The sequence below is a fragment of the Carettochelys insculpta genome, chromosome 17 (genome assembly GCF_033958435.1).
Source record: "Carettochelys insculpta isolate YL-2023 chromosome 17, ASM3395843v1, whole genome shotgun sequence".
In the NCBI taxonomy this organism is placed as follows: Eukaryota; Metazoa; Chordata; order Testudines; family Carettochelyidae; genus Carettochelys; species Carettochelys insculpta.
In genome coordinates this window covers 19,519,696-19,544,917 of record NC_134153.1, presented here as the reverse complement: position 1 = coordinate 19,544,917, position 25,222 = coordinate 19,519,696, and the positions used below count along the sequence as shown (strand labels likewise).

At 46.0% G+C, this 25,222-nt stretch overlaps 1 protein-coding gene and 1 long non-coding RNA gene across 2 annotated transcripts in view; one reads left to right on the top strand and one right to left on the bottom strand.

The window, feature by feature from the left end:
• LOC142022179 (uncharacterized) overlaps nt 1-18,062 on the top strand; it is a 68,884-nt gene extending 50,822 nt beyond the window's left edge. Inside the window, exon 3 of the long non-coding RNA XR_012647872.1 lies at nt 17,920-18,062. This is a non-coding gene — a long non-coding RNA (uncharacterized LOC142022179). The remainder of the gene's footprint in view (nt 1-17,919) is intronic.
• Nucleotides 18,063-18,672: 610 nt separating this feature from the next.
• B4GALT5 (beta-1,4-galactosyltransferase 5) overlaps nt 18,673-25,222 on the bottom strand; it is a 70,805-nt gene continuing 64,255 nt past the window's right edge. The window contains exon 9 of the mRNA XM_075011883.1: nt 18,673-21,526. Within this exon, the coding sequence (XP_074867984.1) occupies nt 21,379-21,526 (148 nt within the window). The 3' untranslated portion in view covers nt 18,673-21,378. The remainder of the gene's footprint in view (nt 21,527-25,222) is intronic.

Below are 25,222 nucleotides of genomic sequence, written 5' to 3'. Positions count from 1 at the left end.
GGAGCAGTGGGTTAGGGATTACTTCCACAGACACCACCAGGCATTTTGGGATGGATTTAGAGAGACTGGCTTCTGCAGTGTTTTCTGCTTTCTGTCCCCACGGGAGATGCTGTTACTACAGTCTGCAACAGAGCCAGGGACCTTGACCCAGGTACTGCCATCGACTGGCACGATCAGTGCTTGTAAAATGCCTGGGATGTTTACAGTTGGCGCACTTGGAAAAGAGGTGGCTTTAAGCCATTTTTCTGCTGCTCTAATCCTTGAACTGTGGGAGTGGAAAAGAAAAGGGGGAAAAAAAGGCCCCTGCATAATTTACAGCAGTGCAGGGGTCGCTCTAAATCACATTGGCTGGAGCAGCTCACAGGAAACACTGTCAGCCGAGGATTGGCTGGGACTTAGTGCTACCCTCCCTGACTGGCTCCACAACCTACAACGTACCTACCCAGCTGCTCCCTGCACCCAACAGGCCCCTTTGCCAGTTGGGGAAGCAGGTGGCAAAAGCAGCCTTAGGCAAGGCAGAAATTGTGTGAAGCAGCAGGAAGCCTCTGTCACCTCTTAGAGCTGGTTTCAGGCTCCTTTGTGCCAGTCCAGTGATTCTAATCTTACCCAGACTGCCCCAAAGACATCACTGCCTTGGCCACTTTCTATTCCTCTCCCCCTCCCCCAGGGCCGCTGACTGGAATTCTGGGCCCCAGAGAAGCATAAACAATGGGCCCCCTGACCCTTTCCTTGGACAGAGCCACACACCCCAACCTCCCCAAACAGGGAAACCCAGAGCTCCACCCCTCAGATGAGCCCCTTGTTGGTCACAACTTCTGTATGGAGGTGGCCATCCTATCCTCCTTGCCCTCTGTCAGCCCTGTCAACCCTGCCCAGCTCTGGTCCCCAGTGGTCCAGTGGCTAGCTCGGCCCTTCCCCTCTCTGTCCCTTCCAGAAACCCCCAGCCCAGCTCTGCACCCCGTTGCTTCTGGGCCAAGCTCAGATCCTTCCCCTCCATGCCCCCCAGCAACCTCCTGTCCAGTTCTACCCCTTCTCCACTCTGCCCCCCAGCCCAGCTCTGCCTCCCAATGTCCCTGCATCCAGCTCAGCACCTTCCACTCTGCCCCCCCACCCCCCGCACCTCTGCCTCACCTCTCCATTCTTTCCCCTTCCCAGACTGGTTCCTCCCACTTCCCACATGCACATTGGCCTTTGCTCCCTGAAGTCCTGTGCCCGGCCTGTGCCCTGTATTTAAGTCATTCTTTGCTGCTCTAATCCTGGAACTGTGGGAGAGAAAAAGAAAAGGGAAAAAAAAAAGCCCCTTTATAACTTACAGCAGTGCAGGGGTCGCTCTATATCACATTGGCTAGAGCAGCCCATAGGAAACACTGTCAGCTGAGGATGCCTGGGGCTTAGTGGTTAGGTTCCTCTCCCTCTTCCCAGCCTGCCTTCTCCACTCCCCACATTCCCAGTGCCCCCTCTCCATTCCCAACCCAGCTCTCCCTTCCCCACTTATATACACAATTACAGCCCCCTGTCCCCCCCACGCCCTGGTCCTACCATGCTGCTGCAGCAGTGCTATTTAAAAGGGCCTGGGACCCAGGCAGGCTACAGCAGTGGCAGTACCAACCTGGGGCCCCCCTTAAGTCCACCAGGTCCCTGTGCAATTGTTCCCTTTGCTGCCACCCCATCATCAGGAAGCCCCAGACCCCCAATGCCAGTGGGAGCTGCAGACACCTGTCTCTCACAGGAGCAGGCTGCTGCTGTGTCCAAGAGTGCTCAATGCCACCCACTAACAGCTCCCCCATCCTTTTCTGTATCGCTAACACAGTGCTGCCTGTTGAGGGCTTAAAAGACCTTTGGCAGCAATGAGTAATTCATTACACTTGACAACACCCTGAACATTAGGGAACCCTCATTAACCCGCTTGGATGGAGAAGCAGAAATAGAACCCAGGACCCTGGTCTGCCTGTCTCCAGCTGCAAATATGAGTCGCTCCACCACCTCCTTACTGCGTGGATGTGGTGTGGGGGGTGAGGATAAATACCTTCAAGACTGAAGCACTGAGAAGCCCCCTGAAAAGCAGGTATCAGAGAGCGACATGATTACATTTGATAGCCCAACTTCTCTCTTTCACCACAGCCTGGGGGCAGGGGCCTTTTAAAGAAAGAGGCTCTGTTAAAATTGTACTGTCGCTCCCACTCCTCAGCTCTTAATTTCTATTATTGCTAATTTCCATCTTCTGCCACTTGTCTCCAGACACGGTGGGGCACCTAGCTGCACAGGAGGAATGTGTGTGTAGGTGTTAAAAGGATTACTCTTGTGTGGGCAAGAAACTATTGTAGCAATTAAACGCAGATACAAACCCTGCAAGGCTTCCTTATTGCATAGGTTTATGGCCGTATAGTTCACTGAGATAACCTAACAACATGCAGGTCCAGATGCAATTTGACGAAGGTCTTGGATGCTGCTAGTGACTGGAAGGGCTCACTCTGCCGGGCCTGGGGACCTTTGTAACCCAGGGCAGAGTGATTAGTACCAGAGTGAGCTCACAGCTCACATGCAGGCAGGTAGAAAAGCTTAGGGAACAACTGGCCTGCCAGCAGCCTCCCAGCCCAGGCAGACACATGCTAGCTCAGCTTCAGCCAGCGTGCTAAAAACAGCAGGCAGCTTTGGCTGCAGTACCAGCCACCTGCACAGGGACCTGGCCAGCCAGGCCACCTGGGACCTGCCCCAAGCCAGCCCTGTGTTGCGATGTCTGTGCTGCTATGTGGAGAATGCAAGCACATGAGTCTGTCCTTCTGGACTGGGGTCAGTAACCCCCGGCCCAGGTGCCAAGAGTGGCACGCAAGCCGATTTCCACCGGGGCGTGAGGTGGGAGCTCGGCACTGCCCTTCCTCCTCCAGGCAGCCGGGAGGTTGCTCCAAGCCGTGGATTAACACAAGACCAGCGAATGCTACCATCCACCACCTCAACGGCAAAGCTCTGCCTCTCAGCGTGTGTACTAATGAAGCTGTAACAAGCCGGGCTATGAGTGACTTTAGAAAGTAGTGCCGGCACTCAGACCAAACACAGAGGCCAAAAGGTCCACTGTGGTGCTCTGCCTCAGAAAGGATGTCCACCCCAATCTGGACTGTCTGGGAGGGTTGCTCCCTCCTCCTGTGTACACGTCCCCTTTGGCTGCATGCATGGCACTGGGCTGGACTTCTCTCTGGCTGAGGTGGGAGTGGCAAGTGGTGATGGGTAGGAAATCCGAGGTAAGCAGGGATCTGGCTAATAGGAGTGCATTAGACGGCAGCTGGCGGGGGGGGGGGGGGGGGGGGGGCTGGTTTGGTTTAAGGCCAGGCTGGCTGATCTATCTGCAGTGCCAGAGCTTTTGCTGTTTAAATAAAGCTTCCTGATAACAGGAGGGCGCTGCCCATAAGGGAGGCTGCCCCAGTGATGGGGAAGGAGGAACTGAAGTGAGGGAGGGACCCAGAAGGTTATCTGAGGGAGCCCAAATCACAGCACTTCTTTCCCCAGCACATGCTACTCCTGTCTCCAAAGCAGCACAGAGCAGCCTGTGGTAAATGCTGGGACCTGCCTGATTACAAATGTGATGGGGTGGGGCAGAGGGAAGTGGAATGGTCAGTGAGAGGGACTGAGCCACTGACTTGCGATGTGTCCCTGCCCCTGAAAGCTCTCCTGCCTCAGCTCCCCAGCACATAAAAGGGACACAAGGGGCTGGCCGCCTTTTGCAAATTGTTTTGAGAGCCTCCTCCCACAGGTGCTGTTGTCTAAGAGCAACGTGTCGGGATGGACTTGCACCAAGAGTTGAGGCCACACAGCAGCTCCAGGGAGTCACGTGGCTGTGTGAGCACAGCCCGCAGGTACCTGCAGAAGCGTACAGGTAAACTGAGCTGACCTGGCGAGAACATCCCGGGTTCTGCATCTTTCCAGCACTGGATTGGACCTGACTCCCACACACACATTGTATGCGCACGACTCCCTGATCCCTCACCAGCAGGAGAGTTTTAGGCCCAAATCCTGCATCTACTGATTCATTGGGAGCAACAGGCTCTGGCTCTACGGGACAGCGAGAGTTTTAGGAGGCGGGATCAGTTTTTGCAAAATCAAAGCAGGTTTGGATTTAGCACCTGCCTAGCTGAACCCTCCCTCCAAACTTCAACCGAAGAAGCACGAGTCCTGGCAGGCGAAGGAGGGAGTAACTGATGGCTCAGCTCCTCCTTCAGATTAGCAGGGCCTCCATGAATTCAATCCCCAGCTAGTCTGCTCAGCCTCTTAAAGCTGACCCAGACCTTTGGAACAGAAAACCTCTCTCTTCAAAACAACCTCCCTCCCCTTCTGCTTTGGGCACAGCTCTTACTGGAGCCTTGCACCCCTGCCTAGCATATGTGGCCACCTAACTAAGGAGGAACTTCCACGTTGTGAATGGCAGCGAGAAAAGAGGGATGGGCTGGATCTCTGCTAAAACCAGAGGATTAGGATTTAGAGTTGAACTGAGACACTGTTCTTGACAACAAAGCTCTCCCCTGTGCTTGCCTGCCTGCCCTCGGGGACTGGTCCCATGATAATCATACAGCTAACAAGATTAGCTGCTTAATTCAATCAGAGTGAGAGGCAAGCCCTGGATTACAATAAGAGCAAAGCATGTATCCTGCACACACAGGGTTAGCAGCAACATGAAGGAAGTTGGCCACATGTTAGGGTTAAGTTATTTTCATGCTTCCCTGGGGCCATCCTTTGCAGACGGGGGCTGCTGCTGCTGCTGGAAAGAAGCTGTGAATTACTTGGCGTGGAGACAGCCAGTCAATCCATCCATCCATCCATCCATCCAGCACTAATTCATAACACACTGGGCATTTTCCCCTGTGGATCATGTGCCCCTCAGTGCATGTGAATCATTAGGGCCACATTTTCCTCTGTCCTTTCACATGACACCATTTACTGTGCTGGAAACCCACTGATTGCTATACTTACCTACACCCTTCTAGCTTCCATCCTGCACACATAACTAGATCCATTGTTTACAGTCAAGCCCTTACGTACAATCGCATTTGCTCTGATCCTACTGACAGAACAAAAACTACAAGATCTTTACCAAATATTCATAAACGTGAATTATCCACCAGGAGAAATAAAAAAACAAATCAACAGGGCCAGACAAATACCCAGAGACCAGCTACTCCAAGAGAGGCCCAAAAAATCCAAGAACAGAACACCACTGGTCATCACCTACAGCCCCCAACTCAAACCACTGCAACGAATTATTAAAGACCTACAACCTATCCTTAATCAGGATGCCACACTCCAGAAGGCCCGAGGTGACAGGTCTGCTCTCTCCTACAGTCAACCTCCCAACCTTATGAGGATTCTCACCAAACAGCCACAGTCTATACCACAGGAACACCAGTCCTGGAACCTTTCCTTGCAACAAAGCCCTCTGCCAGCTTTGTTCACGTATCTTTTCTGGAAATACCATCACTGGACCTAACCAGATTATTCACAGAATCACAGGCACGTTCTTATGTTCCTCAACTAACATCATATATGCCATCATGTGCCAACAATGCCTAGATGCTTTGTACATTGGACAGACTTCAAACGCCCTTAGACAAAGAGTTAATGGGCACAAAACAGACATAAAAACACTCCTGATCCCCAAACCTGTTAGTCAACATTTTAATGGAGTGGGCCATTCTGTTAATAACTTAAGAGTCTGCGTCTTATTGAAGACAAATTTTCACACCACTCTTGAAAGGGAGACTGCTGAACTGCCTTTTATATTTGAATTCAGCACATTAACACGTGGTTTGAACCGGGATGGGAATTTTCTGAGTCACTATAGGGGCTTGTTTGCACACTTGGCTTAATCTAATTCTTGACCTCCGCCACTTCTACCCCTCTACTCTTTGATTTGCTCACCTTGATCATTTTTTTCTGGATTTGTCCACCTTGCTTACTGTTTTTGGTTCTCTGTGCCTTAAATACTGAGTCTGTTCTGGTCTGGCTATGGTCTGAAGAAGTGGGTCTGTCCCACAAAAGCTCACCTAATAAACCATTTTGTTAGTCTTTAAAGTGCTACTTGACTGCTTTTTTGTTTTGATAGTATATAGACTAGCATGGCTGCCTCTCTGTTACCATTTAAAACATGTAATATATATATCTATATATCTATGTATATGTATATGTATATGTATGTATGTGGGCTTAAATAGTTGGCTATATATATCTATATATATGTAGTACCCAGAGGCACTGAGACCTCATACTAGGATGAGTGAAGTCTCTGCTCTACAGCTTTGGCTAAGAGACAGCTGGCCTTTAGCTTATGCGGCAGGGCACAGGGCTTTAGCCCCTATGATGGCATTTTGAATCCCTGGTGCTGGCAACCTGGGACTGTCAGCGTTACATATACAAAGAGCCACTGCCTACTCGTATAGCAGGGACAATCTGAAGACATCTGGTTTGAGGGCCTAACATCTGGGGGTGACTGAGCTCTGCTCAGCACAAGGCCCAAAGGGCAAGTAGATACGGCGTTATTTTTCTTTTATACACGCTCCGTCCTATGACCAGCTTTCAGGCAGTTCTAATTTGCACTGGCTGGTAATTGCCCCCAAGGGGCTGTTACATCAGTTTTGAATCACCAGAGCTCTGGGAAAGCTGGCTATGCACCTCCCAGCTCTGCCCTCTCCCCACACACACACTGCAGGCACACTGATGTACAGGGAGTTACATCAGATTGACTTCAGCCAACTATTCAAGCCCATCTTCCAGCACACACCACAACAGGAGTCAGGATGTTGAGTATCTGTTATTGCCGAAGCCATCTGTGGTCAGGTTGTGCCTAACCTTCAGAATGCAAGAGTGAATTAAAAAAATAAAAATAAAAATCAAAGCTCCACACAAGTATCTTGTATTGCTGCATATCGCTTCGCTGGCTGAGTGCATGTAACTGGAGTAGCTGTGCAGTTAGCACAATGAGATTTGCATTTTCACATACGGAAGAGCAGTTTAGCTTTCTGCCATTTACACAAGCAAATAGATACTTTGTGCTTCCATCCACACTAAATGGGCATGCGTCCTGGGACAGGCAGTTACACCTCTGCCCTTTCAAGATTTAGCCCTTTTTGATCTACACAGATATTCTTCGAATAGCTTGGGAGGGATTTTAAAGGGTTTCGTTCCCAACCCTACTTCAATAATCAAAGGCAGACTGGATACGTGTGCTTGCCAAAGCTACCTCTGCAAACACATCCACCCACACAGCAAAGACACATAGCTTTACTAATTTCAAGAGGAGTGAAATTACTGTAGCATTGTAGAGTTAAGGAAATCACACTTTGAACGTCAATAACGGTAAATAAATTCCTTTATTCTCCATGGGTTTCATTTGTTTTCACTTCACCAAACGCCTCTGGGGAGGGTTAATGGTTTTCCTTTTTCTCCCCACCTCTTATGCCAAAAACAATTAAACATGAGGGCAAACCTTCTGCTATTGTCTGGAAGCTTGGGGAAAAGGTTGTATCCGGTTTCTATGAGGCCAGTTATTAGTCCAGCTCTAAAACCCAGGTAAATGTTATCAATCTCTGAGTCACATTCTCAGGCAACCTAAGATGTGCTGGAGAAGGGCCACATGAGGAAAGCTGGAGAGCTAACTCCTCTGTCTGCTGCAGCCAGTCTCTTACCTGCAGCATGAATGGGGCAGCACTCTCCCCGGACAACACAATATAGCAATCGGAACCAAGACATGGGAACCTTGTAGTGTATTGGAATCATAGAATCCTATGGCTGGAAGAAACCTCAGGAGGTCAGAGTCCAGCCCCCTGCCCAAAGCAGGATCAGCCCTAACTAAATCATCCCTGCTGGGACTTTGTCAAGTCAGGACTTAAAAACCTCTATGGATGGAGATTCCACTAACTCTCTAGGCAACGCATTCCAGTGCTTCACCAGCCTCCTGGTGAAAGGGTTTTTCCTAACATCCAATCTACACCTCTCCCTCTGTAACTTCAGCCATTGCTCCTTGTTCTGCCATCTGTTACTACTGAGAACAGCCTCTCTCCATCCTCTTCAGAGCCCCCCTTCAGGAAGTTGAAGCCTGCTATCAAATCACCCCTCACTCTTCTCTTCTGCAACTTAAATCAGCCCAAAACTTGCAGACAATTAGCAAATAGCACTGTATCTGGCTTCTATAAACATGAGTATGGTCTAGAGGTTAGAGCAGTGGACTGGGTTACAGTTGTAGATCTGCCCTCCACAGGATGAATTGGGGCTTGCCCTCTCTCCTCTCTATGCCACTGATTCCCCAGGTAAAGAATGGGGCTTATTTTACTGCCCTTCCAAGAGTGGTGTGAGGCTGAGAACAGCACAGGTCGTTCAGACCCTCAGTGCACGCACTGAGTTCTTAGCCCTGGGCCTTTCCCCGTGCTGTCGTGTGCCCTGTCTGACCCCTGAGAATTCAGTTATGTAGTGCTTTTGCTGATGTCCTTTAAAAATAATTCACAGCAAAGATACGCAAAGGGTCAGGGTTGTTAGACGCCAAGGACAATCTGAAAGAAAGATGCCGTGTAGCACTCAGAGAGGGGTTCACAGGCTCCTCAGCCCACAGGTGCAAGCTCTTCAGCAGAGAAAGACTATAAAAGTGCCCTACCCCTTCCTCACAGGGGAGAGACGCAGCTACTCAGACTCTAAGACTTTGCCACTTTGCTTCAGAAGCCAGGTAGGTGCCAGCCCAGCCCACGGCCATGGGTGGAGCTGGGCTGTTTATTGAGTGCAGGGGAAGGAGCAAAGCCTACAAAACATGAAACAAACACTCAGCCTGCCCTGTCTGAACTAGAAAAGCAACAAGGAGGAGGATTTCTTTGGCCCCTTCTCTCCACAACAGAAGCTGCAAACGGATGCAAGAGAGATCTTGACTGCTTGTTTTGCCTCTTGACTCTCCAGCCCTTCCCTCAAATGACCATCAATGTAAACAAGCAGTGCTCGGGGTGGGGGGGGGGTGGGGAATAAATACATGGGAACAAAGTAATCCCTGTTTCCAGCCGCACTAAGCATGCAAAAAAGGCTCCTCTCTCTGACAGGACACGTAGAATCATAGAACACTAGGACCAGAAGGGGCCTCGAGAGGCCATCGAGTCCAGTCCCCTGCCCCGACGGCAGGACCGACCACTATCTACACCATCCCTGATAGACATCTATCTAATCTGTTCTTAAATATCTCCAGCGAGGGAGATTCCACAACCTCCCTTGGCAACTTATTCCAGTACTTGACCACCCTGACAGTTAGGAACTTTTTCCTAATGTCCAACCTAAACTTCCCTTGCTGCAGTTTAAGTCCATTGCCTCTTGTTCTATCCTCAGAGGCCAAGAAGAACAAGCTTTCTCCCTCCTCCTTATGACACCCTTTAAGATATCTGAAAACCGCTATCATGTCCCCCCTCAATCTTCTTTTTTCCAAGCTAAACAAGCCCAATTCTTTCAGCCTTTCTTCATATGTCATGTTCTCCAGACCTTTTATCATTCTAGTTGCTCTTCTCTGGACCTTCTCTAATTTCTCCACATCTTTCTTGAATTGGGGTGCCCAGAACTGGACACAATATTCCAGCTGAGGTCTAACCAGCGCAGAGTAGAGCGGTAGAATGATTTTTCATGTCTTGTTCACAACACACCTGCTAATGCATCCCAGAATCATGTTTGCCTTTTTTGCAACAGCATCACACTGTTGACTCATATTTAACTTGTGATCTACTAGGACCCCTAGGTCCCTTTCTGCTGTACTCCTTCCTAGACAGTCTTTTCCCATTCTGTATGTGTGAAACAGATTATTCCTTCCTAAGTGCAGCACCTTACATTTATCTTTATTAAACTTCATCCTGTTTACTTCAGACCATTTCTCTAATTTATCTAGATCATGCTGAATTATGACCCTATCCTCCAAGGTAGTTGCAACCCCTCCCAGCTTGGTATCATCTGCAAACTTAATAAGCGTACTTTCTATGCCAATATCCAAATCATTAATGAAGATATTGAACAGAAACTGGTCCCAAAACAGACCCCTGCGGAACCCCACTTGTTATGCTTTTCCAGCTGGATTGAGCACCATTAACAACTACTCTCTGGGTGCGATTAGCCAGCCAGTTATGCACCCACCTTATTGCAGCGCGATTTAAGTTGGACTTGCCTAGTTTGTCGATAAGAATATTATGCGAGACCGTGTGTACATGTGTACTTCCAGGAAGCTCGACGTTCCAGAAGTCAATCTTCTGGGGTTTGATTTAAAGCATCTACTAAGGATGAGATAAATCAAACATTGAGGGTGTTCCTGTCAACTCTGGTTCTCCCCACAGTCACAAGGCATAAGGGACAGTTTCTCCCGTCAACCTTCTGCAGTGGGGCCACACCAGAAAGCTGACAAGGTAGGTCGACTCCGGCTATGCAATTCTTGTAGCTGGAGTTGCATGTCTTCAGAAGAACGTTTTTTGTAGCATAGCCCTGGCCTCAATGCAGGGAGCACTACTTAGCTAGGCTTCTGTCCTCTAGCTTTGGTCTGACTAAAGTCAGTTGAGTCTGCATTACACATTGCAGTCAGGCTAGGGGAGAAGAGGTTCCCCGCCAGGGTTGTGGGATAGCTAGGCCTTAATTCGCCAACTCAGTTGTCAACAATCGTGCCTCTAGCAAGGCCCCAGTATGGGCTGAAAACAGCATCTCCAGAGGGTGAGTCAAAACAGCAGCCCCTCTCCTTTCCCTCCTCACTCTGCTAAACTCCTCTCACCAGACAGTTGCTAGTTACTGTCAGCCTCTCTGTCTTGCTGTCCTTCCAGTGACATCCTTCTCACATTGGACACTGAATAGTGGGCTCAGGCAAAGGATCAAGTTGCTCCTGTTGAAAGGAAATCAAGGTCACATCTTTCTAACACTGAATCTCACTATGAGCCACATCCTGGCTGAATCAAGCCCTAGCTACTTTGATTTATGAACCTCTGGAATGAGACAGCTAAACCCCAACTTTTGGAGCCAGTGACAAAGCAGGGTTGGGAAAGGGCATCTGGCTATAAAACAGAGGAATTCAGAAAAATCCAGAGTCCGAGCATCTTTAGGAAATACTGCAAATTCTTCCCCTGCATAAAGTCCTTGCCACCATAAACATGAGACTTTCAGCCTATACAAGCCTCCTTTCCCAGGAAATCACACCCCCCCCTCAAAAACAGGAAATTAACAAAACAATAGTAATAAAAGACCAAAAAAACCCTTTGCCCAGGCAGAGAGTTTTTCTCAAGAAGTGCTACAGAACTCAAAAAGTCCCACAGGAACTTCAAGACTGCTTGATCAGCTGTCAGAGGAGCTGTTACAATCACTATGGGCAGCAGCATAAAACTCCAAGTTTTGGAGTTGGATTTTGCATGTCTGATAAAGAGGTGTGAAACTGATCTGTCTGGGATTGGCAGTTGACCCCTGTACTCTTCGCTGTCACGAGGAGCAAGGAAGTTCGACAGGAGAAGTGCTCCTGTAGACCTTTAGTGAAGACAGTCACAAAAGGTGCAATTGCATTAGCTGGAAGCGCGCATCTGAAATCGACGTTCAGGTCTAATGTAAACCTGGCTTAAGATAAACAGGCAGATCCTACAAGAAGAGCGCGTGGACCTGGCTGGGTGGTGTGCAGCTGGAACACAGCAAACAACGGGACTGTACTATGATTCCTTAGCACTTTGATTTGTTACATCAGCCTTCCATCATTCTCCCTAGCTGCATGACGGACTCAGCTGGGCTCACACTGAATCACCTAATTCCTCCAGACCCAACTGGCCTCATCTGAACAAGGATGCTCCTCCCGTTCTTCAGGGTGGGGCAAAGGGTGGGGGAGAACGGGGTGAGGATGGGACAAGGATTATTAGGTGCAAAGCCCTTGTCTAACTTCAGTGTTTGGAATGGTATCCTCTCTGGGAAGCTTCCCTTCTGTACCGCTATTCTGGGCAGAACACCATCCGCTGTAGGATGGATAGCTAGGCAAGAATTCACGTACCATCTCTCTCCATCTTCCGGATTACACAGCCTGGGACATTTCTAATCTCTTCTCACATACCAATAGCTGCATGTTTCTTTTCAGTTTCCTTAGGCTCTTTAAGGCAAAAAAAAAAAAAAAAAAATGTCCAAATAGCCCAATTTTTCCTGGATTACAAATCGAGCAACCACCAGCTGAATCAGAAATCTGTGGTGAGCCATACATGGCATGAAGCAGTTAAGCTCCAGCTGTCTTGAAGAAGAAAGTCATTACAATTTCCAGTGATACTAGTTGTTAGGAGAGTCTAATTTCTAGCCTGCACGTTTCAAAGGGCAAGAACCATAGATGGCAAACATTATTATTCACCGAGTATTATTGCCACTTGATTATTACAGCTACACTGACTGTACAGCCAGCATCATCCTGAGCTGCGCTATTCGTGTCTGTGATAAGAACCAGCCTTACAATTCTCTGCTAAAGCAGCTACTTACAGACTTGAAAGCAAAGCAGAAATGTCCTCTCCTGCAAAAGCAGATGCTGTGAAAACATGCATAAAGAACCAGAAGACCAATTTCTGAATCATCTGCGTTTTCTTTACAATAGTTCCATTATAAGTGCCCTCATGACAAATATTTTGAAAGTATCTTTATGCAGTTAATCAAGGCTCATCTCAGAAAACTGCTCACAGGGCTAGCCAGCACAGGTAATGAATCAGGCACAGTAAGACAAGGCCTTTGTAGTATGATTTATTATGCTGCACAGAAAAAAGCAAGTTACCCAAACTTTGTGAAATATGATAGTAACTCGGAAACGCTGCAGGATTCAAGTGCATTCTATTTAGGGCCATTCCAGGGAAATTGGGACATTTGTAGACATTTTGTAGAAGGAAAAATAACCCAAGATTTATGGAAACTGCATCAGAAAGCCAAAAAAAAAAAAAAAAAATCCTTACCTGGCGTCGCTAACAAGTTGACTTCAGAGACTCTGCATCTCTGGTTTCAGAGACAGACCTAAGACAGCCCCAGAAATGAAACTTTACCACCTCCACTCCCAGGACATGGGAAAATCAGGACTGAAATTCAGTTCCAATGTATCTTTTTTCTCCTTCAACGTAAGGACCTTTGAAACTGTAAACGCAAGAATACCACTGCAGTTAGTCAGAGGCAATAGCTCTGTCCCTAACAAAGGCAGTTATTGTTCTGCCGAGACGATCTTCAAAACCTGTCAGCAGCATCTGAATGGAATGCTTCCTGGATTTTGTGCCTGGCAGACAGAGAAGCACATACACAGAGCACACTGCCCCATGACTTCCTACGTGATCTGATCAGGATATAATCAGCCAAAAGAAAACATCTCTTGTGGAACTTCACCTAGGTTGGGCAGGCAGCAAACACTATTTTAATCTACCTCACACATGCAGCCTCGTCCTGATGGCTAGGTCAGCTGATACTGCCAGGGGCAAATGCTCACTGGGTGGCATAACCAGCCTCTGGTACCTGGGGATCACGCTTTTCTGCTGATACTCAGGTACTGATTCCAAGGAAGCACGCAGGTATGAGCCCAAGGCTTCCCATCTAAGCTGCTTTGTCTTCTGTAGGATCTTGAGTTTCTTCATGAGATCATGTTTCCTTCAGTGGAGCATTTGCTCGGCCAGTGAACAAGTTCATGACTTAGGCCAGGTCTATGCTAGATCTTAAAATCAATTGTAGACACACAATTCTAGCTATGGCAATTGCGTAGCTGTTATCAACTTACCTACTATCAACTTACCTGCCTGTCCTTGCAGAGGGAGGTTGACGGGAGAAACTCTCCTGTCAACCTCTGTTACTCCTCACACTATTGAGGCGTACAGGGGTCAACTGTCAGACCCTAATAGTTCAATTACTTGTGTCCCTACCATGCGTGCGAAATCAAATCCTGGAAGGTTGACCCTGACTGGGTCAGTCTGCCAGGTGGTGAAAACATACCTTCCATGGTGAATCAATAGGATGGCGCCTACTTTGAGAGAAGTCAGTAAGGCCCCCCTCACAGGCTGGAAATTGCAGTTGTGGATATGCAAGTGACAGATAGGCAACCTGGACCCTCTTTAGCCAGAAACTACAAACCCTAGGCAGCAGCCACAGCACCTTCCTCTCATATGCTCTGCTTCCACCCTGCCCTGTTTGTCCAGGGCCCACCCAAGCCTTGGTATCCCTGACAATGACAACCATGAGGCTAGTGAGTGACACTGTGTTGGAGTGCAGACTAACATGGCTACCTCTGTTACTATTCGACACGCAACCCACTGGTACAGTTTTTGGAATATGGACAATTGTCCACTGAGAACCCACATGACTTCTTCACCTTACTGACTCAGACCTGGGTTAGAAGAGATGGAAGATTGCATCTTTGCATCACCTGGTCTGCGTCTTTCAAATAATGTTATCCTCTCTGATGTCACGTCAACAAAAAGCTTTCACCACAACCAGATTAGTAGCCAGTTACCTTCTGCTGCTCAGTTCCTCCTGAAATACGCAGAATGTCCTCTTTCCTGCCCCTCGCAGATACCAAGAGATTAAGGCACTGGGGGGAGGACTTTTCCATTGCTCCATCAGTCCCAGGAGATCAGTTTCAGAAGCTCAGTGGCGAACCGAGAACCTAGTTTCAAAACTACCCTTCATCATGTAATTAGAATGAACAAAGCTCCTCCAAGACTGGTTCCACGGAGCCGGCCAGCAACATGAATTGGGCAGATAACTTTAAAAGTATCACTTTCAGGAAGAGCATTCAAATTATTGTAATCTGGAAGCAGCACATTACCCCACAGAGAAGAGTTACACGCACAGCAAGGGAAAGGGAGTGAAAGGAAACACCAGCTCCTTACCTGTGCCGTACCTGCTCGTCAGGATGTGTTGTGCACATGCATGTGTGTGCACCCACTGCACTTGAGTTGTAGACTTTTGCCAACAGCACCTCTAGGTGGTGGATGAGCCTCTGCTCTCAGGCGAGGGGTAAGTGGGGCATGTTTACTTCCTCCCTCTCCCTCAGGTAACTTGACCTTACTGTAACCAGAAGTGAACTCAGATGTATTGGATCCTCGGATACAATGAACATTTGGCCCCTCAACATCTCCCTCCCCTGCTCCTCCTCTTTTCTCCAAGACCTCCCCCTAAGCCTGGTCAGAGGCTGGGGCCATGGTCAGATGTGCCCAGGAAGCCTAGGCCGTTGTGGGGAACGATGCAGGTCTAGGGCTGTTCTCAGCACCCCGGTCACCCACCCAGGGAGGGGGTCTTGGGTCAGCTCTGTGCAGCTACTGGGAAAGGAGAGAGGGTTTAAGGCCCACTCCAAGCCAGGTGCTGGGAGATAAAGGGAGAGGGGGGATGAGCCACCTCCACATGGTTGAGAGCGGGAGGAATGTACTCACACTACACAGACTATCACCAGGCCGTAGTGGGAGAGGAGAAGGGCTGAGTGGAAATGAGCAGCAGGCGTGGGGCCAGAGGACCAGCACCCCTGCAGAGGCTCCTGTCCTGGCTGGGGCCCCTGGGCACAGGCCCACGCAGGAAGGAGTCTTGCCTAACTCTAACTGAAGGAGCAGGGAAGGTGCAGGGGAGGGTGGTGTGGACTGTCCACACACATTCCACCCCACCTCAGTTCCTGAGCAGCTAAAACCAAACACTGGGTCCTCCTCCACACATACCACATCAGGGGGCCCAGCAGCAGGTCCCCTATAGCATTGTCAGAAGGCTGAAGTGGTGGCATAAAAACATACAGAGGACCTTTGGTTTTATGGGGCCCAATGCAGTACTGTTAAACTGGTGCGCCCCATGGCAGACACCACCCTCCTCCCTCCCACCCAGACCCCACACTGCACCCCCGTCCCAGACCTCTTGCACCTCACCCCCCACCTTCACCTTACATCCCACCCAGACCCCACACTCCCTCCCCCACCTTCACCCTTCCTCCTCCCACACCCCACAGTCCCACATCAACCCACTCCCTGGCAGCCCCTTCCCATGCACTGAACCCTTCATTCTTGGCCATTCTTCAGAGCCTGGAGGGACACCACAAAATGTACTAGCCCCAGCCTCCTTAGCATTTGGGGTGGAGAGAGAGGTGAACGTCTTTTTAATTGCCTCTCGGTTGGGGGCCACATCTGCGAGGGTCTTTTCACCTCCCCACTTTAGGCCACTGTGGTTTTACTTACTAGCTTTCCTGCTGGTTGCTCTGCTGCTAATAGCTCTGGTGGGGTTTTTCCCCACTGTTAACTAGATCCTCTCAGGAGGAAGCAGAGTCACAGACCAGGGATAGAAAGAGTAAGATGGGTGGACATTAGGCCCCAGTAGTGCCCCAAATCTACAGATGTCCTACACAGTTGTGTGGTCTCCATACGGGTGAGGACGATTCTAGAGGACCTCGTTTCTGAGTTACCAACAATTGGATGAAGGTTGATGAAGTGGACGGAGTGCTCATTCTAGGTGGACTTAACCAAGTTTGTAGTAGAGCTTAATACAGCCAAAATCCAATGTGAGATTTTTTTTTTTGTGAGCTGACGGCTGTGAAAAGCCCTCTGCCTTTGGGTGTGGAGTCCAACATTGTAGGCAGGTGGCAAAATGCCCGAGACAAGTCCTGAAAGGCCTTGTGCAATCCAGGTAGAATGCCACAGTTCTACAAAGGCCCAAGATACAAAAAGTGTTTTTTCAGCTTTAATGTGGTTTCAGGGGAAAACACAAACCAACAAGTAAATGAATCATGTGGTTTGGGCAGAAAGCTGTCAGTGCCTTCGGCACACATTTAGAATAAAGCCTTCCTAACTGACCACCAGTATTGGCTTAAGGAAACCCTTCTGAGGGAATCTACAATGTGTTCCTCACCCCTGGAAAGCTGAAGGCTTTCAGGGAAACATTGTGACATATGGACTACACTGCATAGGAGGGTAGCTTCCTGCCATAATTGAAACTGCTGAGTGTACGAGACATACGTCGGCAGCAGAATGAGTGCACACAAAAATCACTCATGGAGAAGGCAAGATTCCGTCTTGGAACTAGGATGCCAGTTGTTTATTCTAGTGTATTGGCACTTCAAGTCTTGAAAAATAAGTGGCAGGAGATAAATTTGTTCTGGTTGGCTAATTGAAGCTGACCTCACTCCTCCCCCTGAAAACAGATGACTGAAGTCATTTGAGGGAATGGTGAGAGCTCTGGGGTGGCTAAAATCCCAGTGCGTTTTTTATGTTAAGCTCAGTCACAGATTACACTAAAATCAAACTGCAAATTGTGATGCTATGACCAGAACCCATGTAGAAAAAGAAGCCTTTCATATCCAAAGCAGTCAGAGTTCAACTTCAGTTACAGCCCAAGGGCTTCAAAGTCTTAGGCTAAGTCTATACCAGGGAAATAAGTCGATTTCTGATACTCATGCCAGTGCAGGTTGTGGTAGGCAGCTGACATAGGTACCGCCCCCATAAATCACTTCATATGTGTTGAACCTCTCAAACCTGGTATCCTCAGGATCTGACCAGTGCTGGACAAGAGTTTGTCAGATGACATGAATTCATATTGTCTACCATATTAGCAACACTTCCACTACTTATTGGGCTCTTAGAAGACATTTAGGAGTAAATTACAGCTAAATAACAGCACAGAACACAGAGCCAGGACTGCTGGCTTTACACAGACTTTATGGGACCACAGGAAACAGCCACACCCTTGATAAGTGGTTGTCCAAGTATCACGGCAGATTACAGATGTTGCCGGACTAGAGGTTCAACATGTTCTGAACTCATTTCACCGGGCCATCAGCCAACATTATCCAAATCTAATCCACAGTGCTAACTCTCCAACTGGCAACCTGGCATGCATCCTTCCCACATATAATTGCACTATTTGAACAGCAAAAAGGCAAAGAATCTCCTATTCCTCTTTAAGGCCTGAACAGTGTGACTTTCACTTCCCTTTGCACAGATGCTTCAGAGAAGAGTGATCGCCGCTGACCAAAGGGGAGAATGCCTGTGGGAATGCCTAAGCAGCTGCTGTGCCAGTGCACTAGTTATTTCAGGGGTACCTATGCTTCCCTCATGTTTGCAGCATCCATCTGCTGTCTTATCTGGCACTTACTTTTAAGTTCTCCAGGGCAGTGACTATCCTGATTATGTGGTTGCACAGTGCCTAGCACAATCAGGCACTGATCTCAGAATGATGCCTCTGCCTGCTACTGCAGTAAAAGTAACGTTGGACTCCAGACCCAAAGGCAGAAGACTGGGTGGACCCTCAAGTGCGCTTTTCTTCCACTGGCATTTTGCACTATTCTAAACATTTATCATTCAGGGTACACAGACTTCATCCCATCCACCGCCACCATCAGATACAAGCCAAAAACCTCCTCCCCTCCAGTTCCTCCCCTAAAGAGCATGCAACATAAGAGACTCCACTGCAATTTCTTGGTTCTTGAATATGTATTTTTTTTTTTTTTACTGAAAAATCATTCATAAATTAAATACAAAAATGTACAAACACATGGGTAAATAAATGTAATGATACAAAGGATTGCTCTGCTGAAAAAAGCGTGTGTGTGTGTGTGTGTCTTACCACACTACATTTCAGTGCAATGTACCCTGGCACCTCTTAAAAACATAAGAGAAGATCAAAAGTCATGATGACGGACAGATATTACCTAAGGTTCAACTCCACCTCAGACGGTGGGTGACTAGAAGTGTGTAGCTGTTGCTCATCTGGTAAATTCTTTATAGAGGAGGAGGTCTAAAAAAAAAATGAAATTTCAATAAATATTTAAGCAAATAAAACTCCACATGGCTTGTTAAAAATAAAAAAAACCAGCATTGAATACACCCCGACTCCCAGCAAGTAGACAATGTTGATGTACAATGGGTGCACAAGTGGCCTTGTTCAATTTCAGCTGCCAGAATATGTACAGTTCTTTTCACTATGAGATTTTTTTACACCATACACAGCACATGCGCTTGACAAAATTTTTTAACAATTAGATTTCTATACAATATTTGATTTCGCTCATAAGATTAACAGTGCACATTTTAAGATATTCCACATTTTAGAGAGGGGGGGAAACTCAACCTGATTGACAACAAAAAAAAATGTGACAGATTTGGAGACACGGGCACTTTCAGGCCAACGTTACATGAGTGCATTTCTGAGTAGAGGTAATGTCTTTTTTTGTTCAAGATAGAGGGTGCAAGAGATGGCAAATATACATTAATGACTTTTGCAAACTAAGATATTGCTTAACATTACTCACACATGCATGCACAATTCCTGTGGTGGTGAAAGACCATTTGAAATACATTCCTTGTTTAAAGCACCATTAAAAACATCAGTTGCTACCAACATTTCAAGATTAAAGGAATAAGGGGGAAGAGTGTTCAGCATTTGAAAAGGGTCCACAAGAATTACAGAGATCAAGAATCAGAAGCAAGGGAGTCTTTTATTGCTATATGTGCCATAAAAAACAAACTATAAATAACCATCAGGAAACAGATTTTGAAGCACATGTACTCCAAGACTTTAAACCTAAATTACAAACTTACCAGCACTTTCAAGAGCAGATGTACTGTCCTTTCATGCAGGCTGGTAAGATCTATACAACAAGAACTCCATGTTTTCTAAACTAGGCTATTCTCAAGAGACAAAAAAGAGGCCTGGTCAATCACACCCACAGCAAACATGTATGGGGATCATATGTCCATGGAACCAAGGAAACAATGTAAACCATAAGAGTTCAGGAAACAGAAGGCAAACAATGTGATAAAGGAAAGTTAAAGTACTTCTGAGCTGAAATACTCACACTCTCTATATGTAGATATATAAAAAAATCAAACCCAAAGCACTTTTACCACATGTAAGTTCAGTAAAAGTGAGTTTGTACATATGGTGTTACTGACAGATTGTTTTAAAACAGGGGAAAAAACCCAAAAAACAAAACAGTCACAACCCCCAACGAGAACAGTTCAGAAAAAAAAAAATCTAAATCTGTAAAACTGAATGGGGTATCGACCAAGCACTTCAGTTGTGGATACTCATGTTTTTCTGAACTAATCAGAATGCCCTTCATTCTTCTGATTTTACATCTGTGGATAAATCCAGTTCACTATTTGTACTTGTGCAGTGCTTGCCCTGGATAGGGAAAATAACCAAGGGTTCTACCTACAGTTAGAATGTACATTAGATCAGTATTATACTGTTCAATGTCCACAATAAATATATCAAAATACTATTTCATAAAATAAAATGTTACATTAGAGGAATTACGGTAGAACATTGTTAATTTGGGGGCAGAATCCACAAACTGCAGCTGACTGCCCAAAACTAAAAGACAGTGACCAAGGATGGATGGTAAGATTTTTGGGATTTTTTTCATGGAGACCACACTGGCCTACTGGTCAACTTTGTGGAGGGAGGGGAAGAGGAGGGATGTGTTTGAATAAGTAACATCTACGCCTGCACTTGCCACTCCTGTGAAATAGAGGGGGATGGGCAATGAAAACCCAACAAAGATAAAGTAGAAAAACTTCATATGAACCATAAGTGTATACATTATCTACCACACAATGATATGAGCTGGATATTTTGTTCTTTCATTAAGTTTCCCTTATCCCTCCCTTCACCCAAAAAGTTCTCTTCCATGTCCATAATAAGCAATGAAGTGGACTCCATTATTTCTGAACCCCAGGATCTTAATAACTCAGGCCCATATCCTATAAACACTTTGGCATGCGCCTAACTTTACATCACATGGACTCCTCACATGAGCAGAAGGAATTGCTCAAGAGTAAAGTTATGCACATTTGCAGGACTGGGGCCTGTATGAGGGACCATAATACGTAAACCTTTGCTTGAGTTTTAATTGCAAAAGAAATTTAAAAAGGCATTTTTCACCACTTATTTACACTTACACTTCTTTAAGAAGTGATTCTGTTGTATATATTCCAAGCAGGTATTTTTAAAAAAAAACCAACCAAACAAAAAAACCACCCACACACAGATGTGTAAGACTGGTATCATCTGAAGTTTCATCTGATGTCCTATTAGGGGAATTGCCTACTGAATAGCTTCTGGTATCCAAACTCAAGAACTCAAGTCATTCAGCCAAACTGGTTCCAGAAAAAGAAAGCACATCAAATTTGTTGTGGTTCTGGAGACTGGTGGAGATGGAACGCAGAGATGAGAAAAGCAGGTCACACCATTGTTCTTGAAACCAGAAAGCGAGTGAAGTCCCCAAATTGGCTGCACAGTCCGTTCGGGGTAGGTGATTTGTGTGCGCTCTTTCAATTTTTCAAAATACTGTAATCCTTCATTAGTTAATGTATTTCTTGTCCTTGGTAACCCTATAAAAGAATGTCTAATGTGTTGCTTTCTTGGCGAAGAGCAAAGCAAACTTATTTTCTCCTCTTAGTATTCATTTACCAGAGCCAGCTCCGGTGTCAGGTTAACAGTTATGTTTTTATACAAGGCGTCATACGTAACGTTTGGAAAGTAGTTCAAGTTATTGAGACCATCCAAGACTTGCCTCTCTTTTGACTTCCTCAGCAATGCATACCTGTTTAAAGAGAACAAAAGATGGATGCATCCACTCCCAACACCTCAGAAATTTACGCTGAGCACTAAACAATCCCAACAAGAAAAAACTAATACCAGAAAATCCTCCTGAGCATAGGCCCCTTAAAATATATGTCTAAGGGTTTGTCTACACAGCAGCATTATTCTGAAAAACTATTCCAGAATAGCTATTCCAAAACAGCTTATTCCGAATAACACCGCTACACATAAAAACGTATCACTTAGCTGTTGTGAAATATACCCTTTAAATACAGAGCCTTTTTTGAAATAGAGCCAGTGGATGCACTGTGGCTTAAATTTTAAAATAGGCGCTATTCCGTCTCAACAGCAGCTATTTCGAACTAGGCGCTATTCTCACGAAGTGAGGTTTACCAATTTCGAAAAGTCAACCACTAGTTTGAATTTTTTTTTTAAATAGAGGTTGCATTGTGTAGACACAAGGGTAGTTATTTTGAAGTAACACGTGTTATTCCGAAATAACTGTGCTGTGTAGACATACCTTAAGGAGAACACTCCAGCATTTAGACATGTAAATATTTAATGCACTTTGCAGAAGTAAAATTCTGACTTTCTGGAGCAATGCACAGCAAAAAATCAGATCGGTGTAATTTTTTCTAGGCTAGTATGTTCCCTGTGTATCTAGGTGTCACAGTTTTATCAAACTGTCAATATGCACAGTAAAAGAAACTGATGTCCTTCACCAAAACTGTAGATTTTGCTGACGTGAAGCAGCTCAATGACCTCTGTGTTTTCACAATATAAAAATAAGATATGCCTTTGTCTCTGAGAACTCACCATCTCAATGAGACAGAGCAAATGGGGGGAAGGAGGGATGACAAGAGACTGGGTTTTTGGTTTTCATTTTATTTTTGTCAAAAAAAATAAAAACACATTCCCAAAAGCTGCAGCAAATGAAGTTGGCTTAATGACTTGAGGTGGGACATTAGTCAGAAGAAATGAATTTGAGGAGGTGAAGCACAATGGTTCTTGGTGCCCTCATTTCAGGCCTGGAGGGAGCACAGAAGAGAGCCATGGAGGAAAATGACAGCATATTGTGTGAGATGGAACAGATGGAAACATACAGAATAGGTTCTTTGGTACTTGCACAGCCTTAATTACTGTACTGTCAAGGTGTTTCACAATCTTCAATGCTTTTCCAGGGTGTTAAAGTAGAGCATGAAGACTTTGAACTCCATCCAGTGAAAGATTAGTTAAGGCACATGGAGGTGAAGCAGTTAATGTGACAGGAGCAGCAGGAAAAGATTTATCTGAAGTATGCTGGATAGACTGAAGAGGGGAAAGGAGCAAGTCCAGAATGGAGGAGATTACAGTAGTGAGCAGGAGAAAAACAGTGGCATATGATAACAGTTTTGGCAGTGGGAATGGCAAGGGCAGAGCAGAGGGACCACTAGCAACAAAGATTTGGCAAGAGATAACTGGCTCAAGGTCTGAGTGGGAGGGGCTGCACAGACAGCGTGTAAGTAAGGACAATTCACAGGGAACTGACGTTCCATTTGATGAATTAAAGTTTGAGAAATAGTGAGATGCAGAAGAAACTGTCAGACAGACAGATATGAGGAGGCTGGAGGTTGATCAGCACAGGGCTCTGAAATTAGAAGCAAGAGAAACGGGATGAAAATAAGCCACTAAACAAGCAATCCGTAAGATAAGGAAGGAAAGAACCGGTCATAGGTGAGGAAGACAAAAGTAGAGGAAGTCTTAAGAAATTCACAGGTAGGAGACACCAGAGATCCAAGAGATTTTTTTCTCAAAAATATATCCATTACGAGAGCTTCTCCAGACTCGGGGCGCACCCTGATTGCTCCCACAGTGTAACTGCACTTACCTGTGGGGCTTTGCAGCTCAACAAAGCTGTTTATGCCAGTGACATCAGGTAAAGCAGAACTAAGTTGCACCCCGGCAAATACTAGCTTGGTCTTATATACACTAGGGAGCACTCTCCAGTAAATAAATTGGTGGCTCTAACCAGACAAAGCTCTAGTTTACAGAAAAAAAGGGGAATAAAAAAAAGCATTAGGTTGAAGCCTATGAACTAAGTTAGGCAGCACATACCCTTTGTCACTGAAACCTTGACAGTCAGAGCTGGGCTAATTTGTTATGCTCTGAATTGCAATACCCTCAACTATTTTAAAAAAAGGCAGACTTCTTCAAAGCCCTCTGAAATACACTATCAGGTGGCAATACACATCAAGTAACTGCTGCCAAATACCTGACAGCAGTTCACTGGATTATGCTGACTACCAGGCTAAAAAATTCCAGATCTGATGAAAGAAAGGCAGCAAATCTAAAGCTCTCACTTCCACTGCAATGTAGCCCTTTGATGCTTCATACAAGCTGTTAACAACTGTGACGTTTTCCCCCTGAAATTGACTTCTTTGGTTCAGCTACAAAGGACTGAAAAGACAGACATTTCTTTTCCTCACCATAACTGCTTTGGTAGTGAAAGAAAAACTAGATATAGAGAGGAAATAGATTTTTCTCTCTATCAAATGGAAATGAGGCGAACGAGAAAGTTAATATTGGAAAGAGGCCCAGTGCTTAATGAACGGCTGGTTCATTCCTTGCTTGGATTTGCAGCTAATTCAAAAAGGTATTAGCAGGGTGAGCTTTGTGAGTTTCTCTTCTAGACCTCTCCAACCAGATCTGCTTCTAGTATTAGTTATGGATAATGCAATGTATATCTAATTGCCATTTGAAAGACAGAGTTATAAGTTGTGAGGTGCTAAGTCATGTAATTGCTCAGAAATAATTTCCATTGGTTCTGGTAAATTAGCTCTTTTGCACCATTTCATAATGCTCCTGGGGTCCCTTGGAAAAGAGGGAACAGCATGTTCTGCATTTATACTTGCAGGAACAATTCTCTGGTCTTGTCGGAATGCCCTTCATGGTGCCAAGAGTCAGGCTGTGTATCCTCTTGAACAGGAATGAAATCTAATGAGGTGCAGCTTTTCCTGGTGACTTGGCATACTGTTTCACCTAGAGTATAAACTTGGTAGAGCAGAGCCCTGTTTTGTTACTTATCTTTACAGTCCTAGCACAGAGCCTCGATCTTTAGTTGGCATTCCTAGACACTACTATAAGGTAAATAATCAGAGTTAGCTGAATGAAAAAAATCTTGCTCACTTTAAAATTATGGTAAAATTTATTTTTTTCCTATTGCAGCTAAATTTTGAGCTACAAAACTGAAAAAAACTGGAAGCTAATTGCACCTCAAACAAAAAGGGAGCAAAATGTTATGAAGCAAAGACAGCCTGCTTTTGCAAAGGAAGCTACCTGCATTATGCAAATACAAGAGTTTGACATCTCTCATAAACAAGGTCTAATAAAACAGAGGTTGCTATAGTAACTATAAGAACTGTGGTTCCTGCTATAATCCCTCTTACTAAGCAGGGCTGTCCCAGTTCAAAAGGAATACAAACACTAGTTCAATATGTGGTGCTGTCTATTTCACAGGGAGGATGGGAGCCTAGGGCAAGAGGAGGATGATCTTTGAAACACCTTGCTGCCAAAGGGGCCTGTGCTGCTGAAATCTGCTCTCTTGAAAAAGTAACAAATGCTAAAGAGGACATCAGAATAAAAAGAGTCCAGGGTATTAACCAGGCCACATAAATCCCAGTTTGGATAATTACATTCTGTTTCCCTGTAGTTCTGATGA